This window comes from Lissotriton vulgaris, chromosome 2_2, assembly GCF_964263255.1.
Source record: "Lissotriton vulgaris chromosome 2_2, aLisVul1.2, whole genome shotgun sequence".
In the NCBI taxonomy this organism is placed as follows: domain Eukaryota; kingdom Metazoa; phylum Chordata; class Amphibia; order Caudata; family Salamandridae; genus Lissotriton; species Lissotriton vulgaris.
In genome coordinates, this window is record NC_141688.1 from 20,942,587 (window position 1) to 20,959,436 (window position 16,850).

At 46.1% G+C, this 16,850-nt stretch overlaps 1 protein-coding gene across 1 annotated transcript in view; it reads left to right on the plus strand.

Annotated features, from left to right (window-relative positions):
* The window catches only part of LOC147728948 (uncharacterized), a 216,303-nt gene that overhangs the window by 113,218 nt on the left and 86,235 nt on the right, over nucleotides 1-16,850 (plus strand). Inside the window, exon 4 of the mRNA XM_086959930.1 lies at nucleotides 16,297-16,480. Within this exon, the coding sequence (XP_086816056.1) occupies nucleotides 16,297-16,480 (184 nt within the window). The remainder of the gene's footprint in view (nucleotides 1-16,296; nucleotides 16,481-16,850) is intronic.

The window sequence follows — 16,850 nt, forward strand, 5'->3', positions numbered from 1 at the left end:
AGAGTGAGTAGTACAGAGTAGAGAGTAGTAGAGAGAGTAGGAGGGAGTAGTAGAGCGTGAGTGGTAGAGAGAGAGTAATAGAGTGTGAATGGTAGAGACTGAGTAGTAGAGAGTAGTATATAGTAGTAGAGACTGAATAGTAGAAAGTGAGTAGTAGAGAGTAGTAGAGTGTGTAGTATAGAGTAGTGTAGAATTGTGTAGAGTAGTATAGACTGAATAGTAGAGAGTGAGTAGTAGAGTGGTAGAGAGTAGTAGAGTGAGTAGTAGAGACTGAGTAGTAGAGACTGAGTAGTCGAGAGTAGTAATGAGTAGTTGAGTGAGTAGTAGAGAGTAGTAGAGAGTGAGTTAGTAGTAGGGAGTAGTAGAGAGTGAGTTGTAGAGACTGAGTAGTAGAGAGTATTAGAGAGTAGTAGAGAGTGAGTAGTAGAGACTTAGTAGAGAGTAGTAATGAGGAGTAGAGTAGTAGATAGTATTAGAGAGTGAGTAGTAGAGAGTAGTAGAGAGTGAGTAATAGAGACTGAGTAGTAGAGAGAATTAGAGAGTGGTATAGAGTGAGTAGTAGAGTGAGTAGTAGAGAGTAGTATAGACTTATTAGGAGAGAGTAGTAGAATGAGTAGTAGAGAGTAGTAGAGTGAGTAGTAGAGTAGTAGAGAGTGAGTAATACAGAGTAGAGAGTAGTAAAGAGTGAGTAGTAGATAGTAGAGATAGTAGTAGTGAGTAGAGAGTAGTGGAGTAGTAGAAAGTGAGTAGTATAGAGTAGTAGAGAGTGAGTAGTACAGAGTAGTAGAGAGTGAGTAGTAGATAGCAGAGAGAGAGTAGAGAGTAGTAGTGAGTAGAGAGTAGTGGAGTAGTAGAGAGTGAGTAGTATAGAGTAGTAGAGAGTGACTAATAGAGAGAAGTAGAGAGTGAGTAGTACAGAGTAGTAGAGAGAGAGAGTAGTAGAGAGTGAGTAATAGAGAGTAGTAGAGAGAGTAGTGAGTACAGAGTGAGTAGTAGTACAGAGTAGTAGAGTGAGTAGTAAAGTAGTAGAGATTAGTAAAGAGTGAGCAGTAGAGAGTGAGTAATACAGAGTAGAGAGAGTAGTAGAGTGAGTAGTAGATAGTAGGGAGTGAGTAGTAGTGAATAGAGAGTAGTGGCGTAGTAGAGAGTGAGTAGTATAGAGTAGTAGAGAGTGAGAAGTAGAGTGAGCAGTACAGAGTAGTAGAGAGTGAGTAGTAAATAGTAGTAGAGAGAGAATAGTAGAGTGAGTAGAGTAGTGGAGTAGTAGGGAGTGAGTAGTATAGAGTGAGTAGTAGAGAGAAGTAGAGAGTGAGTAGTACAGAGTAGTAGAGAGAGAGAGAAGTAGAGAGTGAGTAATAGAGAGTAGTAGAGAGTAGAGAGAGTAGAGAGTAGTAGTGAGTAGAGAGTGAGTAGTAGAGAGAGAGTAGTAGTGAGTAGAGAGTAAGTAGTACAGAGAGTGAGTAGTAGAGTAGTGAGTGAATAGTAGAGAGTGAATAGTAGTGTAGTAGAGAGTGAGTAGTAAAGGGTAGTAGAGAGAGAGTAGTACAGAGTAGAGAGAGTAAGATAGAGTAGTAGTGAGTAGAGTAGAGAGTAGTAGATAGTAGAGTGAGTAGTATAGAACAGTAGAGAGTAAGTGGCAGAGAGTAGTAGAGAGTAGGAGAGAGTAGTAGAGTCAAGGCCCATCTGAGGTCCCCGCGCTCCCTTACTTGCTGAATGGCACACTCCTGAGTGCAAACAAGCTGTGAAAGCCCACATCAAAGTACTTGCTTCCGGCTTGGTTGGAAATATAGGGCAGTCATTTTCTTTAACCAAAACGGAGACTGGAATGCCAACACTTTAAGCATTTTTTGGGGGGAGGGGAGGAGGGTAGGGCTTGATGGGAGGAAGAGGATTGTTGAAAAAAGCGAGCTGTATGTGACTATCGTTTTCAGGTTGGTACAGATTGGTGCTCTGCCCAGCTCTAGACCAACACAGCGGGCAAATAGTGAACGAGGACATCATGGCGAGATCAAAAGGCCGATTTAGCAAAATCGGCTGCAGAGTGGGCGGGGAAGCCAAAAGCTGCTCAAACGTGGACGAAACGCAGAGCCGTGAACCCAGCAGAGGCTGATGAATTTTGAAATACAATATTACATTTACCTTTTATAATCCTTGCACTACAAACAGAATTGTCTCTTGAAATGTATGTTGTAGGTGTGATTATCTGTCCCAGTGGTTGCACTCACAAGGATGCAAGGTAAAGGCCTTCCTGCTAGGATTATTAACCTGGGATCTGCAGGAGACAGATCTGTGTGGTATGAGCTCAACCCCCAGTACTGTCCAAAAGTGTGTGAAATCCTTTGTGCGTGAGGAGCACATTCCACGGGCAATGGTATGTGGCTTCTGCCTGTCATCAACGCTCTAACCTCTTGCACCAAATGCAAATCTCTGTTAGCAGCAGTTGTGGACATCTAGAGGCATCTACAGATCCAGCAGGGAAGACAAATGCAAGCTTTCATCACTCATAGAACATGCATAGTTAAGGAATAAGTGACACGTAGGTTAGAGAAAGATCCCTGGAGGAGTAGCTTGAATTACTGAGATGAATGCACAGGTGATGAGTATGTATTTGAAGGTGCAAGTTCTGAGACCACCCTCACCTAGGTCATTCTCAGTCTCAGCATCCTGAAAGTCCTGCCGCTGTCACTCAGAGACCATCTGTGATATTTGATTTACCACATGTTGAGAAGCAGCCATTCAATTGTAGGTCATTGCTTTTTTACACCGGCCCAACCACAGCCTGTGACCATGCTGTAGACGGGCACACAGGTGCCAACCTCTTAGAAGAGGTTTTGGACGTGCGCCTTAGGTACTGTGCAGTCCCAGCCTCAGTGCTGCACCTGTTCAAAATGTGAAGGTCAGGTCCCCACTAACAACGTGCCCTCAGAAATGTAGTAAATCTCGATAAACAGTTTGCAAGAAGTATAAACGCGAGCAGTTACTTCTCATACTGTGATTTACAAATGTGAGCTCTTTTACTTTTTGCTCTCAACCCCACCAATTGCCAACCCTGGTTCTGGTGACAAGAGGAGAGAGTGACGTCACTGCCGGGTTCCCTGGTCAGGCGGCGCATCCTTTGCAGCAAAAGAAAGCTACAGACGCAGCAGAGCTGCACAGATCCGTGTGAGATTATCACATAGTGACAAGACTGCGGAGAGAAACTGCTGATCCGGGAAGAAGGAGTGAAAGCCCACACCTTCACCCGCAGCAGAAGAGGGCACGGCGTGACAGGACTCTGGGGGCGGAGGGGAGGGGGTCACGGGGGGTGGAGAAAAGACAGAGCTGTGCTGTAATGCAGGATGGAGGGAGTAACAGGGGGGCTGGGCTGCCAGAGGGTAGAGAGGCAGTATATATTGTTACTAATGGGAAGTGACGAGGACAAGGAGGCCAGGCCCGAGGGGTTGGAGCCTGCCAGGCCATGGGCCCTAGACTAGTCTGGATTGAGGCAAGCAAGCATAGTGGGACGTAATGCGCATGATAGAGGAGACAGGTCATTCTGGTGGGGGTTCGGAAGAGCTGGTGTGCAGGCAGGAGTTCTTGGAATTCAGAACTGCTGTGTTCTATCTCCTACATCGGGCAGCCGCAAGCGTGCACTGCTTGATACACAAACATACAAATGAAGTTGTGAGAGGGCTAATACCCTGGCATCAGGACTCTACGGCTGCTGAGTGTGGGGCAGAGAGACATGTGAGGGGGACAGACATTGCCTTCACCACTCACAAAGTGTTGCAGCTGAAGAGAGCTGTGCGATGTGACCACTAAAATATCACGTCGGGAGATTCCCTCGGAGATGTGCACAGTTTACATTACACCCCTAAACCAACCCCACATCCCTTCCCCTTCGCAGGATCGTGCCACAGCTTTCTTTATGGGTCATTGTGTTTGAAACACATGGCTCCATAAAGATAAGAAAACGTTTGCGACAGGAGGAAAGCAGGCGAGGCCGTCCAAGTGGGGCATCTGAAAAAGCCAAAGGGAGGCGACATGGAAAGCTCTTTTCCAATGGATGGCCACCGTTTAGCATAAACACTGATGCCAGCCAATGGAAAAGAGGGGCGGGGCTTAAAGCCCTTTACTGAAGCTACTCAAAAACGTTAAATCTCGCCAAGCGAGCTGCACATGTGCGCAGTCACACTAGCCGAGACCTACACACTTTTCATCTCACCTGGTGTGTTTTTTAGATCATTAGCAACAGCGTGTAATCATTCATATAACACACCAGATTATGCATCTTTTATATGCTTTACCTCTAGTGGCGGAGTTATTTGCTTGAAAATAAATAATAAAATGATCGTGAAAGTACAGTGGCAGTCCCCCGACCCAACATTAATGAGAAATCTAGATGAATCGAAATAAGGGAACACATTAATAACCATTACTGGGGCTAAATCCTGAAGTTAATTTAATTATAATGTGACTAATTACACTTGGGAACCACCTTCTGTGTCTATCTCCAAATAGAGTTTGTGAATCGAAGGGGAAACATTTTCTTTTACCACTCATCTTAAATATGATTGGCTGAACTCCTGTCCTGTGGTCACAAATGTATATGGAGTCTGGAAGGCAGCAATTGTAGCCAGTAGTGCAAGCCAGGCAGACTACAACTTGAAAGGGAATCACGCACTATGGGTCACTGCCCAGCATGCCTCAGTAGGTCACTGGGTGTGTTTCTGGATGTGTTCGTTTCTGAGGTTGTGTTTGTGACCGTGATGGAGGACGAATATTTGAGGTTTAATGTACATCCCCTGGTTGTCTGTGAATGAGTGGGATGTCTGTAGTGTCCCAATGAGTACCTGTGTGTCTGATATCAGTGACAGTGTGAAGGTGTACCTTTGTGTCGGGAATTCTGCCCAGGTCTTTGAGGCAGTGTGTATTTTTGGTGTGAGGAAATGATTGTGTTTTGAGGGGTTTGTGCATCTGATCATGTGTGTGGGTGTTGGATCTCATGGGTGGGTGTCTGATCATGTGCACGGGTGTCTTGAGTGTCCGTGTCACAGGGAATGCATGGGTGTTTTATGGCGTATACAGGTATTTAAGGAATTGCATGGATGCCTGAACATGTATATGATTATCTGATGGTGTTTGGTCTCTCACTGTACACAGGCTTATAAGTGGGCACACATAGGCGAGTGTTGGCATGAGTGGATCGGTGTGTGATTATGTTTGTGTGTGATCATGTGTCTGTGGGTCAGTGTCTGATGACATGTATTTGTGTCTGATGTTCAGAAGTTTCTGGTGTATAACTTAGTGTAAGGGTCTCTGAATGCATACTTGGGTATGCGTACATTAGTGTTTTACTGCATGTGAACTGCTGCACCATGTGCAGGGATGTCTGACTGTGCATGTGTATGTCTGGCCATATCCATGTGTGTCTTATTGTCTATGCGTGTGATGCCTGGGTGTGGTCAGTGTCTGGTTGCATAGGCGTCTATTGGTTTATATGGGTGTCTCAGAAGTTCATGTGTACCTGATGGTCTGTGGTTATGTGTTGGTGTTTGATGGCATGTCGAATTCGTCTGAATGGGTGCCTGACCAAGTCAAGAAGTGTGTAAACAGTGTGTGTGGGTGTGAATGAGTGTCTGTTAGTTTCTGAAGACACATACAGGTGTTTTTGGTCATGCATGGATGTCTGAAGCCATGAACGGAGATGTAACCATGTGCATGCGTGTCAGTCATTTACAATGGTGTGAATCCTGTGCATGGGTGCAAGGGCATGTGAATGTGTGTGATAACTGAAATAGGTGTTCGATAGCATGCAGGCACGTATGTCCCGCTCTGGGCATAGCTCTCAATCATGCCCAATGGTGTCTAAATGTCTCAGTGGCTGATGCCATATATGCGTGTCCAATGGCACACATGGGATCCCAATGAATGTGGATGTGAGGGGGCATATGACACAACAAGGTGTATATATGTACACAAGCATGTTGAAGTTAAGTAGCCAAACACAATTTAAAATACAAAACAGAATGACATATATTTAAACGTTAGACATAAGATATTAACTACAGATGAATATAAATATGATAAAAATACTTTAAAGGAGTTAATTTAGTTGATAAAAAGTACCTAAAATTATATTAATGCCCTGAATTATATCTTTAAAAATAATTGCAACTAAACATTTTTTAAAGTTAGTGATGGGCAATAAAATAATGTATTTATAAATGAATGCAATTAAACATTAGGGAAAGACTATTTAAAATATTAAGTGCAAAATAATTAAATACAATTAGAGATAATGGTTAGGTTAATAAATCGCAATAAATAATAATTTAATTAAGTAATTAAAAGATAGTTACATTAATAAATAAAATAAATGATTACATGTACTTAGAAAGTAGGGTCTGGGAAAAAATCAAATAAAAAAAATATATAGTTACAAATTAGGGTTAGGCTAATCATAAAATGAGTAAACCAATGTAAAGGTTGTGTTTGGGTATTAAATAGGATTTGTAACAAATTAATGGAATACATGTAAAAGTGGTGGTTAGATTATTCCATTGCATATGTAGAGGTCAAATACCGGAAAATGTGACAACAATAAAAATAATTTAGAAAATTATAATTTTAAAAAGTTTTTTGTATTCATTGTTATTGGCATTCCAGTAAGACAAAATTATACATCTCAATATGCAGTTCAAAGATAACACAACACAACCCCTCACCTCCACTCGCCCCAGCCTACTCCACTCTGACATGTAACAATGATATAAAAAACGTCAATCCTAAAGACTCAACTGTAAGGTTGAATCGGGGTTGAGAGTCCACATAGGACCATGTAGAAGTAATACATGCTTGGCACCCACCCAAAAACCATAACTAGCACCTCATCCACTTCAAGTGCACTTTGCTATTTGCACATTGGGATTGGAATATTAAGTTGCACTTAGTTCTGCTTTTAAAATACCTTTTATTGATTTTAAACTCGAAGTCCTTTACCCACACGCAATTGCTGCTTACAGGGGGCAGTTTGGAGGGCTGAGTCGGCTCTGATTCATGGAGGGCCGCCATCTTAGGGAGGATTTGGTTAAAGGACTAGGCTTTCTCTGACCTAAAGTTTAAAAAAAGAGGCTGGCGTGAGCGCGCAGCATTAGATCTCCTGAAGCTTGAGCAGGGAGAACACGGAGGCATTTCCTGTCTTATCGGCACTTTGCTATTTGCACATTGGGATTGAAATATTAAGTTGCACCGAGTCCCGCTTTTAAAATATCTTTTACTGGGGAGGAGCCAAGCTCGCGACCGTGATGGCCGCACTGTAGCTCGGCTCTGCCAGCCTTCCTGCCCAACACACATATCCTGACCCACATCTTGCCCCGAGACGACATACTCGGGAAGATTCGGAAAGACGAAGGAAAGCTTGTACTTACCATCTGTCCCGGGGGCTCCTGCGAGCGGCGGATCCGAAGTTACACCCCTGCTTGGTCTGGGGCCTCCGCGGCGTAGAGACCGGGGACTTGCCTGTGGGGGTCAGCTGGCGAGATGGTGTCGTCGGCGGCCCCTGGTGGAGAGGAGTGGTTGGCTGAGGGAGGCCGTGGTGCGGTTATGCCGATGGCAACGGATCGGGCCCGGTCCAGCGGCCGGAGGGCCCCGCGGTGAGGTGCGGCACGCCGTGGACGGGGGAAGACCGTGTAGGAGGCTCCCCCCTTTGTTGCCTTGTCCGGCCATCTTGAGGCCCTGCGCCCGGACTTGGCGTGTGGCGCCCGTGGGGCGGTGGTGCTGGCGGTCCCCCTTTTGGTGGCTCTCCTTTCTGCACCCAGATTGCCATTACTGGGGCTTGGGGGGGGGGCTCCCGTGGTGGCCTTGCTTGAGAGCCCGCTCCAGAAGTTGAGGCGCACGGGGACGCTGCTGGATCTGCAAGATGGCGGCCGGCGCCCTGCGTCACGGACTGAACCAGGGCGGCGAATTTGTGTCGCTGAAGTGTACGGGGTTCTGGTCCTGTGAGCGGGAGCCCACACTTGGTGATGTTCTTGACGCCTTAAAGACTTTATACGCGACCATGGTCATCGACGCTCCTGTGCTGGATAGAAAGACCGCTGCCATTGCCGTCGGGCCGTCCCTCCTGGACGCGGCTCGGCCCCGAGTGTGTGCTGTTTCGTCCCCCTCTGCTGCCGTGAGGAGTGCTGTCACTGTGTATCGGCAAGACTATACTACAGCGGCCCCGGATCCCGGGGTCGAATTGATCGTGGCGGGCGCGGGTGCGGACACCGCGTCGGAGCCCGTTCCTGCTCGACTGATCGGGGAACAGCGTGGATTGCCGATTCGAACTGCCCCGGCGAGATCCCAGTGTTATCCTGCGGGGAAGACTCCACTTTTATGGGCGGTGAGACTGCACCCGCACTGCTTGTTGTTCCCGTTGTCGTTGCTGAAACATTTAGACAGCCGCGCACAGTTCTTGCTTGACCGCTGGTTGCTGGAGATCTCTGGTTTGTTCCCATGGTCTGTCCTGCTTCGACCACATGGCCTCTCCACTTTGCTTTGTTTGCTGCCCACCACTCTACCATGCGCGGTAGCGATGGCTAAGAAAGGACAGGGGTGAGCCGGTTCTGGACCCGGAGGACTAATGGTTGGCGGATGGAGATGATGAGTTCCCTCGACTAAGATACTATGGACGATTCCTTCGAAGGTTTATGATACCCGAGACTATGTTGATTTCCTTTTTTATGTTGCATTAACGTGTGTGATGGCAGGGGGTAGGGTTGATGGCTTTCCTCTCCCCCTGGTTCTTTTTCTTTTTTGTCTCTTTTGTTTCCTTTTCCTCTCTCTAACTTTTCCTATATTTCGGGTCTCCTATTTAGGGCGACAGGCACGCTGCTGGGGGGGTAGGCTGTAGCCTTCTGCAGGGGTGCAGGGTGGGGTGGGTGGGATGGGGTCTTTTTCTGACCGCTTTTTAGTTTCTATGGCTCTTTTGTGTCTCTTTTCTAGGACGCCGTGGCTGTGCGTGTTTCCCACGGTGTGATTGCTGGTGGGGGGGGGTGGGAGTGAGGTATTTTTACATTATATGACATTGATTGCACAGATATCCTGACTTGACCGCCCCACCCCCATTGGCGTGGTCCCCAGTCACTTTGCTCGCCTTTACCGCTGTGGGGGTGCGTACAGAAACACGGCGTTCCCTCTTTTCTTTCTTTTTTAGTGTTCCCCATATTTTCATATCTTCTGGGTCAGTATAGAGAATGACTGTAACTCCTTTTGCCAATCTGGTTACTCAGTTAGGTCTAAGTATACTAATTTGGTGGTCTGTGTGTACGTGGCGGGCTACGGTTGGTACTGATTGGGAATGTGGCATCTACATCCTGATTGCTGTAGGCTATGGCTGCTAACCGTCTTTTATTGATGCCTTCCTGTTTTGTTGCTTGATTCGTGGCTCGCTATGGGCACTCAGACGATTAAACTGCAACTGATCCTGCTATAATTTCTATTATAAAATTAACCTTCTTTGATCCTTCATCCGGCGGTCACACTCGGCTCCTCTACGATTGAACTGCTTGTTCGTAATCTGCTGGAGACTGCCGTGAAACCTCCTTATTGACTTATGTGCCTTTCAGATTGCTTCGTGGCCGGCCTAATTGGTTGTAGGCCCGTATTTGTATGCTACTAACTGCACAATAAAGGTTTTCAAAAAATTAAAAAAAAATATATATATATCTTTTATTGATTTTAAACTGGAAGTCTTTATCCCGCATACAATTGCTGCGTACAGGGGCAGTTTGGAGGGCTGAGTCGGCTCTGATTCACGGAGGGCCACCATCTTGGGGATAATTTGGTCAGCGGACTAGGTTTCCCTGACCTGAAGTTTAAAAAATGAGGCTGGCGTGAGCCCACCGCCGGCGCACCAAAGGCAAGCCCGTCTATGCCCCGTCCGCGCTTGGCCAGCGCTCAGCGCCAGGACCCCTGGCACTTTGGGGCCAGGTAAGCCCCCTACACGCTATTATGGTAGAACAACACTGTTGGATTGAACAGGCGCCCCCCGCGCCTAGGGAAAGGGCTCCCTTAGTTGCGCCACATGACTGAGTCCGGGTCTGAGAAGGTGGTGTACTGTAATGTCATCAGGGGGGCGTACAGGAAGAGTTATTTAAGGAGGCACTCTGGAATCGTCGGCCTCTTTGTCCCCTCAAACCTCCGGCAAGCTGCAGAGGCGCGGCGTCGATGAGAGAGTTCCAGTCGGCGGCGTGTTGAGCGTGGCATGGGAGGATTGGGGGGGCCTGAGTGTAGCTAGGATACGTTTACGGTCGTGTTTTTGTATCTTTGAAAATTAGATTGTAGGATACGTTCAAGATCGTATTTTTAAATACATATATCTTTGAAGAGTAGATTGTAGTATATGTTTATGATCCCATTTTCATCTACATATATCCATGAAGAGTAGATTGCGCGAGGAGTCACACTGCCATATGGGGGTACACGCCTTCGTTAAATGTTTCCCCCGCTGTGGCTGGATGAGTCGGTCAATCTCCATGGCAAGACCAGGCTCAAATGCATGTAAAAGTGGTGCCTAATTTTCTAATATCAAGCTCAAATACAGGTATAAGGTAGTGCCTAATTGTCTGATATCGTGCCTGATTTACTTAATGCCTTTGATGTTTTAAGGTGGCTATAGCTTAATACTGTGAATAATTTTATATATCTAAACCGTATGGTTTTTCCTACTGGTCTTTTATTCTTTAAAAATGTAAAGCCAGAGGCCACATTTTTGGGGCGCCAAGGAGTCCGGACAAGGGGGAAGAGGAAGTTTTCTAAACAGGCTTCCTTTCATACATTAAGCCTACAATGAGTAAAAATATATGGCATTTAGGGTTCTTATCTCCCGCATTGGCACTTCTGCGGGAGCGATAGCACCCCAATTAATGGGCACAACCCAGTACACATGGTTTAAGGTGGACATTATTTAGTGGCAGAGCTAAGCAGCCTGTCCTTTAATTGGGGATGAGTACAAAGGATGGGATTACGCCTAAAGGCAGGTACCCCCAGGGCCAAAGTGGTATCTTGGGTGCAGCCAAGTTCAGGTTCAAGGGGTTGGCCTTGCTTAATTATCCTTACGGCCATTAAGTTGAAGTATATAACATTCCAGGGTACGTTATGTGGGCTTAAACAAGCTTTACAATCAAACACCGTTCCCCAAGAAGTACCTTAGTCATTAATGTGTGTGGGAAGGTGCTAATATCATTTGGAAAGCATCTGTTCCAGGATGCCTGGTTCACACATGTGGTTAGATGTAATACCGCAAGCAGTATGGGTAGAGCAGAACCATTTCATTATAAAAATCTTGGCAGGTGCCAGAACAGGTACAAGTTTGCTCAACTTGCGCTAGCAAATGTAAGGGATCAGTCCCACAGAGAGGGGGTGCATCTTTCAGAAAATACACATAAGCTCTTTAACCAGATTATACTGGTGGCGATCCAGGAGCACTGTCGGCGCCTTTGGGGGGGGGGGGGGAGGGGTTGAGTACTCCCGGTAGCTTCTCACAATGTGGAGGAGCACTGAGAGTTAACAAAGGGGGATGCACAACAAGGGAAGTTCAGCAACTGGATGGACCCCAGGAGAGGGTAGGATCCACGTGTGCAGAGGGTAGGCGGAAAAGGAGGACCCACCTGACGGTGGTCCTGGACTTTACTGCACTAACCCCCAATGTATGGACTGAGTAGAACCTTGGGGAGGATACCTGTGTTCAGGCACCCCGATGGGCCGGTGCGTTATGTGGTGCCCTGGACTTCAAGTAATGCAACTGTTTGCTGTCGCGCATTGGGGCCTGATGGCGCAATGTGTACAGCTGAGTGGAGAGCATGGCGGGATGAGTCGGTCAAGGTCCATGGTAAGTCCAATCTCAAATGCTGGTGAAATGTTGTGCATAATGTTCCTACTACCCATGACCTGTTATTGCCGCTAAAGTGTACAGCCAAAACTGAAGTTCAAGTAATGTTGTGCATGATTTACTTAATGCCTTGACAGGTTGATGGGGCTAACACATGATGCTGTGAATGTTTATATTCAAATAGGATGGTTTTCTACTGTTGGTCTGTGATGAATTTACCTGGTTTGATGTGAATAAAAAGGCTATGCCCTAGACAACATACTCCGACTCTGAGAGAGTTATTGGGCATAGCGGGGTAAAAAATGTTGGAAAGGGTGAATATCATGTTGTGCGCACACTATAAAATGGCAAGGGTAGGGGCAGGGATTGTATCGGTCTTTCTTTGAATGCGCTGCCAGTTCTGCTCCTAGAAGCATGCCCCAAATGTAGAATGTCCCCCCCAACAATCCTAATGCTTCCCATTTCTCCAAGGCTTGATAAGAAAGCAGGGCCAGTTGGAGGCGCAGACCAAATATTCAAATGCATAGTGCTTAATGCTAGATCTTTGGTCAAGCATAGCCTGGAGTGTGCAAGGCTTACAGAGGAAGAGGAGATAAAAATTGCCTTCATTACAGAGTCGTGGACGGATAATTCCTCTGGCCCAGATAAAGTGAAAGCTACCCCTCTGGGGTTTTTATGTTATACTTTAGACACGCCTCAAAAGAAAGATGGAGGATTGACTGGGATCTACCACCGTTTGATCAAGGCAGTCTTTCAGCCTATCATTATGGAAGCATGTGAAGCATTATATTTTAACTTTTTATGTATCCCACCATCATACTTTCAAAGGAAGTTTACTGTACAGGCCACCAGGAGCCAGAAATTCATTTATAGCCTTACTTAGTAATGGACAGGAAGAAGGTTTGTGTACAGATGCCTCACAATCACAAACCTCTTAGTTATCAGGAAAAGCTTAAAGACCTGGCTCTTTGCCCAATAAACTTCTTCCAATTTGTTTGCCACAGGAGATGTAAGTAGCTCCAGGACACCTCCGGGTAACAGCTGCGCTGTATAAATATCATTAACATAACATCCCACAGTCTCCAACCTCTAGGTCATGTGGGCAGGATATCTACGGCCTCTAGGAGTTTAGCAAGAATTGCCGTTCATGCTTGCAGGTCGTCCTCCAACTTGTTGTCTCTACGAGTGTGCCGTATATGACTTTTCTCAGCCACCACCTATTCCACCACATCTCTCAGCCATTCAGACTCCTTTGGGGCTGTAGGAGACAACCACCCGATAGCTATCCTCCTCTTAGCATGTACCAAGCCTAGGAAGATAAACTTCCTGCTTAACTTTTTTTCTTTCGGTCTGGTAACATACCCAACAGCTATTGACCAACATCCTTGGGGAAGGCTCTCCCCGTAGCTGTAGCCAAGGACTTCAAAATGGTTTGCCAGTAGATATCTAAACCAGGGCATCCCCAGAACATATTAATAAAGTCAGCACCCTGTCCAGCACATTGGGGACAGGAGAGGGAACGCACTAGGTAAATGGCACGCAGCGTAATCGGAGTGCGATACAGCATAATCTGAGTGACGTACACCTGATGGGCAACATTGTAGTGAATTCATTTGAATCTCGAATTCCTGGATGTTCCTTTCACCCCTTCAATTACACCTTCCCATTCTTCGGCGGTAAGGGGAGCCCCCCAGAATCCATCCCACCTGCTATGCACCGGCAAGGCACTCGGAGGCAAATCGTCCCTCGGGGCTCTATAAACCTGCATGTTCAATTTTGGACCCCCTGTCATGTTCCGCAGTAGTGGCTGCTATTTAACGGCAGTGGAGGGGTGAGTCGCAGGAGAGACAATGGACATGGGGAAGGAAATTAAAAGAAAAAAAATAAATTACCGCCGCCTCTCCGTCCTCTTCGCCCGCTTGCAGGACTCCAGGGCAAGCCAATCACAACGCTACTGATAGCAGAGTTGTAATTGGTCTGAGCACAGTGGAGCGCTCAGGCATCGATTGGGAGCCTGGGCATGTTCTCCACCCAGGCTCTAATACAGCCTGGGTGGAGAACATGCAAAGTGCGCATAACTGTTTGGCCGGCCTGAGACGGCCAGCCAAACAGCAATGCGCACTTACAGAGTGCCACCAATCCTCCCCTGTTCCTCTGACACAGGACAGACTGCCCCGCACCTACCCAGCTGAGCAAAAAAAACCCATAATAATAACAATGCGTCATTGGCATCAGCCAATGTGATAAATCTATCATTAGAGTAAAAGCCAGGTAAGCTATGGCATCCTCCCTCTTGCCATCTATCTATTGACATTGTCCGGGCAATGAGCGCAAATGAAGATGGTGTCCGGATAAACATTACAGGGGCATAAGGAGCTCTGCGAAGGACCTGACAGACTGCCCTCTCCCATGCCCTGCACAACTGTCTGACCACAAATGGCATGGACCCCTGCCCACAACATCAATAGTTCTTCACTTTCTGTCTTAACCCTTGGCAAAATTTGACACAAACTGTACAGCATTGTCGCTGATTAACTGAACAGGCAAACCTTCATCCACAAAAGTTTGATCTATAAACCGCAACATTTCAACAGAATCAACTATTTCCACAACCTTTACAACTGGCCACCTAGAGAAAATATCATGCATACAATATCCTTCGAAGCTGAACCAATGGGACCCATGATATCCACAGCAACAGTATGTCACGGTTTCTTTGGCACAATTGATTCACAATTATTAGGCCTTAAAGTCCTCAGTGACTTATCCAAGTTAGCACACCACAAAAAAAATCCCCACCAACCTCTCTACGCACATATCTATCCTGGGCCACAAGTACCAGTTTTTTGCTTTTTGTTTTCACAATGCCAACATGGCCCTCATGGCACATTTTCATCACACGTTCTCTGAGTTTGGATAGATGAATGATTCTCTTGCCAATAAACACAGTACCCTGACTCACTGACAACTTACTCCTGACCTCCCAAAAACACCTTAAAACCTTACCCACATCTACCTTCTGAGGCCAACTACGCTCAATCCACTCAATTAGTTTTTAAATAATTCTATCCTTCAAACACACCTTCGCCCATAACTCCTCTTCAATCCTGGGAGCACCTTGATCATGAATCAGTGGGATTTTCAGATCTTCCCATTCATTATTATCACACTCCTGCATCTCTGTGGGCATGCAAGAAAATAAATCTGCTAACACGTTGTTTCTCCCGGGCAAATACACCACCTTATAAATGAAATCCTGCAAGCGCATGAACATTATCGCTATTTTAGCAGATGCATTAAAAAGTCCTTCTATAGTAAGTAATTTAACCAACGGCTTGTGAACGCTACGCACTGTACACTCTTTTCCCCAGACAAAGGATCGGAAATGCTCTAAAACCCATACACATGCAAGGGTCTCCTTCTCAATCACTGAGAACTTCTCTTCTGTGGGGGATAAAGCACGTGATGCATATGCAATAATACATTCTTTCCCATCCTATCCAATTGACTCGAAACACCTCCCAATCCTTTATTACAAGTATCCACAGTCACCACATTCTCAGGAACTGGGTCAAAACCCTTCAATACAGGAGCCTTTGCAATAGCCTCCTTAATATCCACAAATTCCTCCCTGCACTATTCTGAGTACACACACATTTTGTTTTGTTCTTTACGAGTTGCCTGGTGTTGAACATTCCGTTAGAAAAACCTTTAACAAATGTCTCCTAATGCAGAATGAAATATCAATCTAATGGCAAAATAAATTGCAGACAAGTAGACAAAGTGGGTTCCCTGGTGCTCCAACAGTTCATCGCTAAATTTGTAAAGTAAGATCCTGGAATCCCTAGTCTTTAAATAAAATGTATTATCAGTTGAAACACCACAGCACAGCTCCAAGTTAAACGTCCTCGTCTCTCCTCCAGACCAGCCTGTATGTCCCAGGTTTCAGTAGAACCTCTAGAACCTAGGTGACCGGGGGATTGGAATATAAAGGCAACCACAAATACAAATGATACCGCTTATCATACGCTGTAATACAAGTACAATAAAACACATTAATACCACATACAAATAATAAAAACATAACGTAAGCACCTACATTTGAAACCACCAAAGAAGTCAAGCACACTTTGGGCACAAGGAATGATCTACCTTTCACAAGATTGTCAGAAGCCTAGTATAGTGAGTAACTGTTGAAACAGCTGCATTGTGCTACCCACAAGAGGATATTGTGTAGACTGTCAGTGGATTTATTTGGTATGAGAAAGGCGAAGCACTGACCTGTTGGATTTACTGCTCTTGCAATCTTAAATCAGACCTATACAACGCAGATTGGCATGCCTCAAGTGTTAATATGATCTTATTATGCCATCATGCAAACAGACCTTCTCAAGTTGAAGATATTGTGTCTTATCCTGCTTCTTGGTCTCCTGTCTCCCTACCAGTTTGAACAGTGAGAAACGCAGACGAGACATGTCACAGATCACTCTAGACAATGGCAAGATACTGGAGCGGATTGAGAAGAGGGAGTCGGACTACAGGCGGGAGAAGTGGGAGCAGCACTGGGAGAGAGTGGAGCACATCCGGGATGACATTGCCCGTTTCCCCAGGGGCACCTGGCTCAGACGGGTGAGAGCCCATACCCAACTTTTTAATGTTTGTTATATTTTGTTTCCAGACTTTCACACTGTAACAGCTTGTAATCGTAGAAGCTGCACACGGAGAGAGGGAGATAGTGGCATCCTTGTACTCGCGTCATGATAATAGCAGAAGAGATCATTCCCCCGTTTACTCTGACTTTTGAAAATGAGTGCCACTCCAAGTGATACCTGCCTTGTTTGCCAGGCTTCCGTACAACAGGAATCGACAACTTAGGCGTATTGCGTAGGTGGTGCAAGAGAAGGAACGGGGTGCTGACAGTCGCATGCTTTTGTGAGTAGACGCGAGTGACAATCTTGGACTGTGCCATGAGCCAAGTTGGGGCCTGTGCTCTGAAATT